Consider the following 12954-nt stretch of genomic DNA (forward strand, 5'->3'; position numbering starts at 1 on the left):
TTTAATAACATATCTTCAGGCAAAAAAACAATGTTTATTTATATTTATTTATTGTTAACCTCAACTTTATTTTGATCAATGTAGTATTAATAAAAAAAACAATACATACTTAAACTCTACGTTCTAAATTTTTATTTTACAGCTTTATGTTTTTTTTATATATATAAATAATAATAAAAACGTTTTCATAAGGTACTACAACTAATAGCCTACAACTTTAAACTTTGCGTGTATTTTTATAATATTCAACGAACACAAAACAAAAACAAAGAATGTAATTCGAATACTAAATAAACGAATCGCGTCATCGCGTCATGTGATTGGTCCGCGCATAAACTCCGCCCCCTCAGAGGCTCTCTCGCTTCTCCCGCCTGCGCCCTGGACACCGTTGCTAAGGAATCCCGAGTTTCCGAGCTCGAGCGCTTCTCAGTGCTCAGACATGGCGGCGGACCTGAACCCGGACTGGCTGTCGTGCCTGCCTTCCTCATGGAGTTACGGCGTGACCCGGGACGGACGCGTGTTCTTTATCAAGTAAATATCCGCGGGGTGGAAAGTTGGGGCTCGTTTCGTCTCGAATGCCTCTCGTCGGTTGTTTAATTCTCACCTTCTCTCCCCCTTTTTCCTCACCCAACAGTGAAGAAGCGAAGAGCACAACCTGGCTGCATCCAGTCACAGGAGAAGCCGTCATTACAGGGCACAGAAAAACTCCAGGTAAGAGGCGTTTAACTGCGTTTATCAGTGGGGAAAATCAGTGCGTGAGAATAGCGCGGAGAAATGCAATCAATGCAGCTGCAGAACCGCAGCTGTGGCAGAACGCGACGCGCACAATGTCAGCGCGTTCGCGTCGCGTTGCATGCATGCAGTACACCTGAACGCGCGGTATTTGACAACTCGCATTTGCTTATGTACATATCCGAAGGGTTGCGTGGTCATTCCCCCCCCGCGAGGTCCGTTTGATTGACAGCTGTCATTTATATGGCACTCGTTAGAGCATTAGACAGCATGCATGTTCTTATTTAGAAACTTCCATTCGCCTGAAATCCGTAATACTTGATTTATGAAAGCATTAACAGTTTCTTTGTCACAGTGCAAGGTAAATGATCCACAGTGACATGTTGAGCTGCAGTGCACAGATGCATTAGGAGCACAGCAATGCTTGTGGGCAGATCTGCAGATCATTGAGAAATGTGCTGCCCGCTGCAGCCACTCACTCTTGAAAGATGCTTTTTGCATGCAAAACTCATTGTCCCCGTGTGTCTCCTTTTCAGATTTACCCACTGGATGGGAGGAAGGATATACGTTCGAAGGAGCCCGTTGCTTTATCAAGTGAGTTGGAGGTTCAGCTCCTGGCGGAAGGAGGATATTTCGCTCTCTCTTGCTTGTTTGACAGCAGCCGTGATTTCAGATCGCCGCCCCCTCACAGACACACACACACACTCATACCATATCGTTTTCATAACTGCTTTTGCTCGCACACTGAAGGCATACACAAGCTCTTTCCCACCCTGTTTGAGAAAAAAGAAAAAGTAATTACCGTGAGGGTGAAGGAGGGCTTGACAGGCCCGTGTGATTCAATGCTCTGTTGGTTGAACAGGCTCAACTTGTTGGTTTTCCACCCAGTGAATCATATTAACCCTTGTTTGTTCAGCTCTTGTCTACTGCATGTTTAGGACAAAAACTGTTGCGCCCTTCATGTGGTTTTCATGCGCTGCTTTTCGTTTAGCCGGTCGTGGTGTGTTTGATTGGATGCGTGTCTTGGCTGGAGAGGAGCTGATCGATATGTTATTTTTAGACCGTAATGGGCTGTTTTAAATTAGTAGTGAATGTGGCTTTTCCAAGACTATTTTAATCAGTGAATGTGTTAAAAATGAGCCTGGTTGTTTATTGGTATCATATTTGGCTATTTGAGATTATTCACATAAGTGATTTGCTTAATATCAGATTAATACCTTTTTCTTGTGCCGTTTTTTTGCAAAATAGCATTTGTTAATTTCAGGGATTTTTGTTTGCGGCCATGACATTTTAATATGCAAATATGCTCGATATGTAATATTTAAATGTGCATTAAAATGCATTGGTTGTTGGAGGAGTTTCTGATATAAAGTAACACAATTACTTTATTTTCTACGTCATCGGTGCCTTAATATGACCAAACAGCATTATTACTAGAGCAGCATTATCAGTAGCATATCTTGCACATTTATTTATTTATGGTGAAAAAATGGTGCATCTGAACAGGGTTTTACTTTATCGCTAAATTGAACTTGCATCTGAACGGTTTACATTGCATGTGAGAAGATCTTTAAGCAAAGCCCGTCTTTGGCGGTCTGGAATGAATAGATGAATATAGATGTACAGCTGTGAACAATTATTATTTTTTTTTTTAGCAAGGACATTATTTTCCCCACTATGGTCTATCAAACTGCTTCCTACTTCATGTAAAATTTGTATGCATGGTGTGTGCTTTGTAGTTTTGTTCCCAACCCAGTCCAGGGCTGAGCTTTTCAAGGCAGTTGGAGGCTGATTTAACACAAGGATTTGAGCTGAAACGTCATCACGTCAGGATTGACAACCTAACCCTTTCTGGACCTTTCCTGCTCCACTGAGGCATGTGGACGCTGCATCACTGTCTGCTTTACTTAGGCCAACACTCCTGGGACACGCCATACCCTCCGATGATCCAACTGCAATCTCAACGCCGGACAAATCTGAGGACTGAGTCATGTGCGTCGTCTTTTGCTTGAATGCACCTTTTTTTTCTTTCTCTCTGTGGATTACCGTGAGCGCTCAGACGCCCTGGACCCCTTTACTGCTGCGCTGACGATACCTGGAGGCCCGAAACTGTTGCTCACGCACTTGAAATGCGCCTGTGGATCTTCATACTGATCTAAGACCTGCAATGGGAGAAACTCTGACTAGTGAGGAACTTGCTCATGTTACTGCAGCGGCAAATGGCGGATGGCCAGAGATTAAGAGTGATATGGGGTCATTCATTATACTGGCACATAGTCACTAAGGGATTTCGAGAAGGAGCGACGCTCAGAAGCAGCAAGTGGCTTGTGGTATTTGATCCATTGGCTCAAGTCTGTCAGAATTCCTTAAAAAGCACTGCAGTGTGCGAGGATGCTTTTTCTGTGTCACCCAGGAATAGCACGGCTAGCCAGAGGACGCTGGGATGCAGGCTTTTGCTGTGGTCACCGTGCAGAGAATTCGTAACTCTTTTTTTAATCCCAAAAGAGCGCAAACGTGAGCGCCCACGCTTTTCCAATTCACGTTTTTTTTTTTCTTGCAAGGAATTAATACATTCTTTGAGAAAAACTAACCATTGCATTTCCAAGATGCATCGTAAGCCAAATATCTTTAAAACCATTGGCTTTGTAGAAAGCTCTTAACTCTGTAATATTTAATTGTATGCATAAAATATACTTGTTTACATCTAAATATATGGCCTGGCCAACAAAAAGTCACTGTTTGGATTTAAATAATATAGGTTAACTACTATTTTACTCTCTCTCTTTTAATATATATATTTATTGAAAATTCCAACTTTAACAGAAAGAACAAAAAAAATTCCAACCACAATTAACAAAAAACACACACACAGAATAAATAATACCAAGCACATTTAACCTAGGCCACCTAAAGAGTAAATAAAAATAAAATAAAAAGGTACATTAAATTCAAATTCAAATTTATTTATAAAGCACTAAATAAAACAACAAAGTTGACCATAGTGCTGTACAAGCAGTAAAACAATGAGCAGAGAAAAAACAAATAAAAGAAAATGCATATCAATATATCTAAATAGGTAGTATAAACATCATAAAACAGTAAAAAAAAACATATATTATAAAAAGGAAATAAAAGACACTAGCACCCTTCACACTTATCTTGATCGAATGCTATCATAAAAAAATATGTTTTCAGATGGCTTTAATTGACATTACAATTTCAAAAGTAGGCTTACTACTTTAGAGTCTATTAATGGATCATTGTTGCTGTGATTATTATGTTTTTTAGCATGTTATTTGGCAACAGTTCTTCTAACCCTAATTGAAGGAGTGTGTTCATTTCTTAAACAACCATGTAGGAAGACACATCATGGCCATATTCCAGGATGATAAAGCCAAGATTCATCAGGCTCAAATTGTGAAAGATTGTTTGGGAGGGAGCATGAAGAATCATTATCACACATGAATTGGCACCTCTGAGTCCAGACCTTATACAAGATCTTGACCAAAAATCGATGCACCTCTTGATGGAAATAAATGTCGTGATGTTATTTCCACCAAGAGGTGCATCAGTTTTTGGTCAAGATCTTGTTTTGATAATGCAAGAGTCCAGCACTCTGTAAAGTCTCCTCCAGCACATCCCAAAGGCTTTCAATGAGTTTGTGAAAATGACATGAATATGGCCATGATGTGTCTTCCTACATGGTTGTTTTAGAAATGAAAAGCCACACACTCCATCAAATAGGGTTAGAAGAACTGTTGCCAAACATATAACATGCTAGAAACATCATAATCACGGCAATAATGATCCAGTCATTGACTCTTAAAGGGATATTTCACTGCTGGAATTTAAATTGGGTCATTTATGTAGTAGAAATGTGAAATTATTTTAGAAGTTGGTGCCTTCTAGACTGAGAAAAGCCAGAAAATGTATTTTTGGCTCATGTGGATGAAAGACTACAACTCCCAGAATGCACTTGCTTCGCTGCCCTACGAGGCCACGCCCAAGCCACGCCTCCCGGTTACAGAGGGCAGTGTCAGGAGAAATGATACATCTAGGCTACTAGTCGACTGGAAACTGAAAAGACGGTGTTTTATGGTGAGATCCCCCTATGGGCGGGTTGAAGACATGCGGGACGAGCTCCTCCTACAGGCTGGAGTCTCTCGCCTCTGGACAAAAGAGCCTCTAAATGATGATTTTTGCGTCATCAGAGTTTTTTTTCCAGACACACAATACAGAAATCTCTCGTCTCAGTGGGACTTCTACTGATACAAAGCTTAATGCTAATCGATGAAGTATCCCTTTAAGCATTTGCCTATTTAAATCCAAACAGTGACTCTTTTTTTTTGGTCTGACAGTGTATTTAACTGGTGAAAATTGAATTATTTTTTACTTTTTTTTGAATAAAGTTGAAATCATACCGACTACAGAAGCTTAAATCATCCTGAACAGTTTTTGCATTTTCACTAAAAATACATTTTTCTATGGACACATTAAAATGGGATATTTACTCCTAATGAACCCTTTGTCTTTCTCCAATGGTCTTCGAAAAGGAAGATGAGGAACAGAGGCGAATAATCGAGGTGTTGAAGGAGATGACCTGTGATCTACACCTGGAGCGGCGTGCGAAGCAAAGGCTGCGCTGGCCATTGAAAGGCTGTTCTTGTTGTGTCGCTGGCTAAAGACCGATCTCTTTTGGCTTTTGCTTGGCAGCTGTTGCAGCGTCTTGGGAATGCTGCAAAATAAACAGCTCATGAACACACTCATGTTGGTCATTAGTTTCCGCCTACTGCCTAACAGGCCACAGATTGGGCAACAGTACAAGAGGAGGAGGATGAGCTCGCTCCCTCCCCGTGTCTCGCTCATGCCTTGTGTTGCAAATTAAAGGGGGAATGCATTGAAATAACATGCACTCCAAAGAGCATTAGAGGTTAGTCGGAACGGCAGTGCATCTGACTGAATGGAGTAACCTTTTTGTGATGTTATTTAAGTGTACTTGTTTTAGAGGTGCAATCTGACTTTTTTTTTTCTGGGGCATTTCTGACTGGAGTGGGAAATAAATGGAGCGATGTGGTGAGATGTAACGAGGGAAAAGTTGCAAAGGTCACTTATTCAACTGTGGCGTGCTCTTTACGAAGGTGTGTGTGTGTGTGTGTGTGTGTTGTGTAGATGTTAGATGGGTCATACATAGCAACACTGACTTGACCAGTGACGTGATTTCTGGCTGGGAATGTCTGCTTGTTTGATCGGTGGTAGACGAAAGTGATTTTAATCATTCAGTTTAGTGAACATTAGTTGACGTTTAACCTTTCAAGTAAGTTTAGAATTTTCAACTTGATTTTTAGAATATCCACATTTACATTGGATATGCGTCAAGCTTGAAACAGTCCCAATAGAGTGCAACAGTTGGATTCCAGAAGTAAAAACTTCTTCGGGAAATTGATTTTCTAACTTATAAACCTTCAAAGTCAGACCTACTGTGAGTTACGAGGTTGTCGATCGATAGTATTTGCTTCTGTTGAAGCCGTCAACCCGCATTATTTCAACTTGCAGCAGAACAGCAGAATTCATGGTGAAGAACTACATTACCCATGATACTGTGCAGAAAATTCCACCAATCAGAAAGTCGAAAACAATCTTGTTGGCTCCGCCCACTCCCATAAAGCATTGCATACGACGTAATCGAGTTGGCCTCCCTACGCTCTCAAAATACTTAAATATTTGAATATAAGCACATTTTGTTATAAACAATATATTACAAATATAATATTTAACATATATAACGTTTTTAAATGGGTAGTTTTAATTTGATTGTGCTTATGATGGTTTATGCTTTTGTTGAAACGCCATTATTTAAACTTCTTTTCAAAATAATCATGTTTAACTGCAGAATTCCTGCCGAGAATGTAGTTTGACACTGCAAAGAAATCTCTATCAATCTGGGAATCGAAGCAAGCTAATTCAAGCTAATCAAAGCAGTCTTCGTACTTAAATCTATCTATCTATCTATCTATCTATCTATCTATCTATCTATCTATCTATCTATCTATCTATCTATCTATCTATCTAATCTATCTAATCTATCTAATCTATCTAATCTATCTAATCTATCTAATCTATCTAATCTATCTATCTAATCTATCTATGAAAATGGATAGGAAATATTCTTCCAAGGTCACTGAAAATGTGGACAGGTGCCATAAACCAGTTGCAATACAAGGTTTCTCTCAGATTAACTAGTTAAATTGTCATTTACTGCAGCAATCCGACTAACTGTAGTGAACTGGGTGTGTTCGGAAAGGAAGGCAAATGAAAACACACATTTCAGTCCACTGCAGGTGTTTCCACATCGGCTGCCTGAAACTGTCATCTGTCCTTCAGATGCTGTTGAATGAAATGCTCCTCACTTATTAAGCTGTGTGTGTGTGTGTGTTTGACTCGCTGTCGCTGTGTGTGAGCGTTTCCTCATTTCCAGAGCAGCAGTAACGCGAGATGCTGTGGTTTTAGGACAGTTAAGTGGGTCGATGGATGGGTGGAGTGAGTCCACAGTGATGAAAAGCTTCCTAATGCTTCCTATGACTGTTGAATCATGTGAGGCCCACTTCCCTCACTCTCTCTCTCTCTTTCTCAGTCGCTCTCTCTCGTTCACTCGCTCCGAGAGCCATTGGGCAAGTTGAAATGGTGTGAAAGGGTAAATGACGCTTGGCCCTCTGATTGTTTTGACACACGAGCCAGGAGCTGACAGCTTAGTTCAACGCTCAATTGTGCGATTCCAGTATGAAATATTAGGATTATTTGGCTTTGACTGCAGATGAACTTTTCATAGTCTGATCTAATTGGATAAAGAAACTCTTTTTCCACTGAAACGTCCACTGATTGTGTTTCTGCATAACCTGCCCTTAAACAAACATGGCTCATCACAGTCTATGAGTTTTCATTTTTTTTAATCGCTTTAATTTCCTATGTGACTTAATTCTCAGTCGGGATTTATTTAAATGTGACTATTAAAATAAACATGACAGGAATAAAAATTAGATGCTGCTTATTCATCTGAATGGCGCCACATTGTGCTTTTCCACTGTCGACGGCTTTGCTGATTAGACCTCGGTTTAATTTTGTGTTATCAGTCGGGTGTTGTTTTGCAAACTTTTTTTCCTGGTTTGCCAACAGTTAAAAAAAAAAAAAAAATAGCTGGAGTGGAGCCAGTTTTTTTTTCATCCCAGAAATGTCTTTTATTCTTTTATAACTAGTGATGCACTGAAATGAATATTCTTGGCTGAAGCTGACAATGATTAACTTTATAATTAACCTTTGTTTGGAAAAATCAATTCTATTAATTGTGTTTGTGTGTGTGTATATATGCTTATTTCATTTTTAATAAGCTGTTGTATGGTGAATATGCTAATATGTTAACCTGAATTTCACAAGCATGCTGCTTTGCTTTCTCTTATGTCAATGTTTCTGTTATGCAATGTTTTCAGCTAGGGGTTATGCTCTATTTTCTCTTATTTTTAGCCCCACATTTTTCACCTAACCAGTGGGCATATAACATTGGTCCGTGTTGAGCTAATTTTTCTGGCATAGAAACTTGTGATGAAACCTCTTGGCTGAAACAGAACCCCCTTCCCCCAAAACAACCAATTATATTACATTTTATAGTGATCACACTTAACTTGCACATAACACCTCCAATTAGTGTAACTGATTAACAAGCTACCTGAATAATTGCACATGCATGTTGCTTTTCCCTCAATGTTAAAGTTTCTATTATGCAATTATTTTGAGCAAGTCTTTGTCTTTTTTTTTCTTTTCTTTTTTTCTTGCTTTTAGCCAAACATTTCCAGCAGTCAAACTTGATGCATCCCTATTGTAAATGTGAGGAACAAACTCCTTTTAAAGGATTAGTTCACCTCAAAATGAAAATGTCCTGATAATTTACTCACCCCAATGCCATCCAAGATGTCCATGTCTTTCTTTCTTCAGTGGAAAAGAAATTAAGTTTTTTGAGGAAAACATTTCAGGATTTTTCTCCACACAATGGACTTCAACGGCAACCAGAATGTTGAAGTTCAAATCAATGCCATTTCAAAGGGCTCTGCACGATCCCAGTCGAGAAATAAGGGTCTTATCTAGCGAAACGATCGGCCATTTTCAAAAAAAATAAATAAATAAAATAATTGTATATACTTTTTAACCACAATTGTTCGTCTTGTGCTGGTCATCACGTTGGAAAGGTCATGAGTCACGTCATCTTTCTAAGTTATTTGTCTGTGTACTCCAGTTCATAAAGGTAGGGAAGGGCGAAAAATTCCATTTTATTTTCTCCTCCAACTTCAAAATCGTCCGACATCTTTGTTTTAATTTATTAATTTATTTAATCCATGACCTTTCCAACATAATGACGTAATAAGTGGCGCGTCACAGACCAGCACAAGACAAACAATTGTGGTTAAAAAGTAAGTAAATGTAATTTTTTTTTAGAAATTGACAGATCGTTTCACTAGATAAGACCCTTATTTCTCTTATTTCTACTTCAACATTCTGGTTGCCATTGAAGTCCATTGTGTGTAGAAAAATCCTGAAAAGTTGTCCTAAAATACTTATTTATTTTCCACTGAAGAAAGAAAGACATGAACATCTTGGATGGCATTGGGGTGAGTAAATTATCAGGAAATTTTCATTTTGAGGTGAACTAATCCTTTAAGATTGGGCACCTTCACCATCCAGGGGTGCGTTTCCCAAAAGCATCGTTAGCCAACTATGTTCGCAAGTTCCGTCGTTATCAGCATAGTTCAACGAGTCGGTGTTTCCCGAAACCATCGTTCCAACAAACATTCGCTAACAGCATCACAAAGTTGTGTAGTTGGAACGACAGCTCTCGACCTGTGGTTAGAAGCATAGTTTCTAGTTTGCATGACATGTGGACTCAATAAATCCTTATCTTGAGCAAAATAAGCAAGCTAACATTCAGTACAACCTGTGTCTTTTACTTAGAATACATACAAATGTCATTTACGTCTTTTAGTTTGTCAAGAGATTTAAAGCGTAGTTTCTGAAGAGTGCGCATGTGCGAACGTGCGCTAGTGCGTAAGAACGAGCCTATGATTGAATCTGGAAATAAAGCAAAATAACTGAGAAAAATGAGAAATAGTCCTCAGATGCCATGTCTGTAATTTATAGCAAACATCTAGCGTTAATTCGATCTCAAACAGATTCATTAAAAGAAGTTATTAGCCCACCACGTGCGTGACGTCATTAACCCCAAAGTGGTTGAACGACCACTTTGCGACAATACGGTTTCGGGAAACAGCCGTGACTCGCTACTTGATTTCTTCAACGATGCATCGTACTATGGTAGTTAAAGCTACACTGTGTAATTTTTTTAAGTTGATTCTTAGCAAAAAACACTTTGTTCTTTCAAAATGATATGTGCTCATTAAAGTGTAATTACTTCTACCAACTAATCAAGTATTCTCGTTAGTGTAGAATCTAACATTTAGAATACATACGAGCGAGTCTTTCGAATGGCGGCAGCCATGTTGCGCCTCCATCTTGAAAATACATGTGCCAAAGAGGGACATGCCTGGAAATTCAAGCTTCGCTTTTCGCGTTTTTACACACTGAGGGGGAGATTACTCGCGACTGCCGGCAGATTTGAAATAATACGGATACCGTAGGAGTTAAAACGCCCTCAAAATTGGAGGGGCTAGAAAGTAATATTCAGTTGGTAGTCATAAACAATTTCACCGCTAGATGGGAGAAAATCCTACACAGTGTAGCTTTAAGCAGCGAGTTACGTCGTTGTTCGTGAAACGCACCCCAGTTGGGGAAACCAGACTAACTCTGTAAGAAAAGTTTTGTTAAAGACCTTTACAAGAACCCAATTCAAGATTCCTCGCAGGTTTGGAATAAAACCCTTGGGTTGTAGCATTTATCTCAGTGACGGCATTATCCCAGATGCCAGTGGGAGGGGTTACTCAGCTGTTAGACTCTTAATATTGGCTTTGGATGATTTGTACGAGTGGGCTGCTAAATGAATGGGTAGATGGCAGCTTGGGAGATGATGGAGTGCTCATTAATTCATAGTCAGCGGCCGGACGCTCTCCGCAGTGGATTCTGCTGATGCAGAGCCATGATTCATATCTCAGATGGGGTCAGGATAGACGTTTAAACGGATGGATCAGCGCTCCTTTGACTTAAGCGTCCAAGCATGGCTTTCTGGGTCAGCCCACCGGCTATGCCGTGGAACCGTGCCACACATTTTTAGAGATTTTAACAAGACGCCAGCAGCGATTGTTGGCTTGTGATCCTCATTAGACAACACGAACGTAGATCAGAGGTCCCGAGCTCAGCGTGCGCATTGTGCCACCGGTGACTGGCTTTGCTTTGTTGTTAGTGCATTGACCGTGCAATAGCAGGTGACGCAGACGTTTCCCAGCGTTTGCTCTCTGCAAGCGTCCCCCGTCCTGCAGCACAACCTGCTTCATCTCTCTCTCTCTCCCACTCATCCTTCCCCCTGCAGCCGATAGATTCACTTATTCGCCGTTTTTTGACGACACCATCATTTTTCAGAACATTCACGACTACTTAGGTGTCTTTATTTTCTTGAAAGTCACCATGAAATAAAGTCTTGTTTTATGCTGTATTGCAGTATTTCTTATATGTGATTAATCCATCCACGTCTTTTTGTTTAGTTAAAATTAATGTGCATTGTAATCTTTAATCAAAATAACTTGCAGCATCTCTTCTCTTATTTACTGGCTTGAGGGCGGGGCTCAACCTGTCACTCACATGAGATCAGCCAATAGCAAACCACAACCATCCAATCAAATTTCAAAATTGATCAAATCGAGCCCCGTCCTACATTTTGTTCTTGTTCCAAAAGCAAAAAACTTGGATATACATCACAATAGGGAAGAAAACACTATTGCTGCTTCTGTTTCATGCCATCTTTAAGGCAAGACACTACAGGCAAACCATTGTTTTTTTTTTCATAAATTGGTCAACTCAATTTTGAGATTTTTGGCTATTTTGCTTCTGTAACTTCACTTCTTTCAGACTAGTGGAAAGAAAACATTCAAAATACACATTTAAGTGTTTATTTAATGACACTTTTTCATATTTGTGTCTGTTGATACTGACACAATACAAAAAAAATCTTTCTTAAAATGATTTTTTTTTTCTGCTCTGAACTAGTTATCCAATCAGTTTTATTCCTATTTTATTTATTTTCTTAAGGTTTTTATTAAAGGGTGTTGTTTATAAATCATTCATCTGATTTTATTGAATTTTTTCCTGGCTGTTGACAGTATTTTCTGATTTATGGAGTTATAAAAAAAAAGAAATTCCCTTGTGTAAAAACCTTTAACTCCAATATTTCAACAAGAATTTTGAACCAATGTTCATATTTCTGTTTGGGAATATATGCAAATGAGTAAATTTTTTAATTGAGGCAAATGTCTCATCTGCATATTTAACATTTCAGAAAGCATGCAATACAAAAAATGTAAGTCTTCATGTACCATGATGAATTAACAAGGGACATATTGTGATATATAATAGTTTTTTAACCCTCTTCACCTGTGGTGTCTTGCCTTAACACGGCACTCCTGGGCTCTTGGCGCTCACCGCCACTCCTCAATCCTGTGTTCATATCATTCCTGATGCCGTTGGACTCTACACTCCCAGACTATGACCGCATTAAGCAAATACACATCAAACGCCTGCTGCTTTTAAACCGATGCATGAATGAGGGTTTTGCATGTTAGTTTAGTGCCTTGCCACAAAATACAAAGGTTGTGTGTATTTTAAAAGCGGTTATTTTGGAAGATTTTCTGAATAGTTTATACCCCGGTTTCACAGACAAGGCTTTAGTCCCAGACTAAAATGCATGTTTAAGCTGTTTTAACGTGATATATCTTAAAATATGTCAGTGCCATTGTTTTGTCTCAAAATGCACACCAGCAATGTTTTTTTATAAGACATGTTTCTAAAAACGACTTAAATGTCCTAATTGAACTAAGGCTTAATCCTGGATTAGTCTAAGCCCTGTCTGTGAAATCAAGTCTATATTTCTCGGGCCAGTTGCATCAGCTGTGCGTAAGTTACAACTTAACCTTGTTTTGACGTAAATAGGCACTAATATACAATTTACACACTGCTAAATATTTTTGCATTTTACTATTAAACATATTTGAAATGTTACTCTATGTATAAACTAAA

General features: G+C 39.1%; 1 protein-coding gene across 18 annotated transcripts in view; it reads left to right on the top strand.

The window, feature by feature from the left end:
• The first annotated feature begins 369 nt into the window (after positions 1 to 369).
• The window catches only part of plekha5 (pleckstrin homology domain containing, family A member 5), a 156306-nt gene continuing 143721 nt past the window's right edge, over positions 370 to 12954 (top strand). For all 18 annotated transcript variants that reach the window (XM_081364326.1, XM_081364337.1, XM_081364342.1 and 15 more), the window contains exons 1-3: positions 370 to 531; positions 635 to 711; positions 1269 to 1326. In XM_081364326.1, coding sequence (XP_081220452.1) covers positions 440 to 531; positions 635 to 711; positions 1269 to 1326 — 227 coding nt within the window. In that variant the 5' untranslated portion in view covers positions 370 to 439. The remainder of the gene's footprint in view (positions 532 to 634; positions 712 to 1268; positions 1327 to 12954) is intronic.

This window comes from Scardinius erythrophthalmus (genome assembly GCF_964197995.2).
Source record: "Scardinius erythrophthalmus genome assembly, chromosome: 4".
Taxonomy (NCBI): domain Eukaryota; kingdom Metazoa; phylum Chordata; class Actinopteri; order Cypriniformes; family Leuciscidae; genus Scardinius; species Scardinius erythrophthalmus.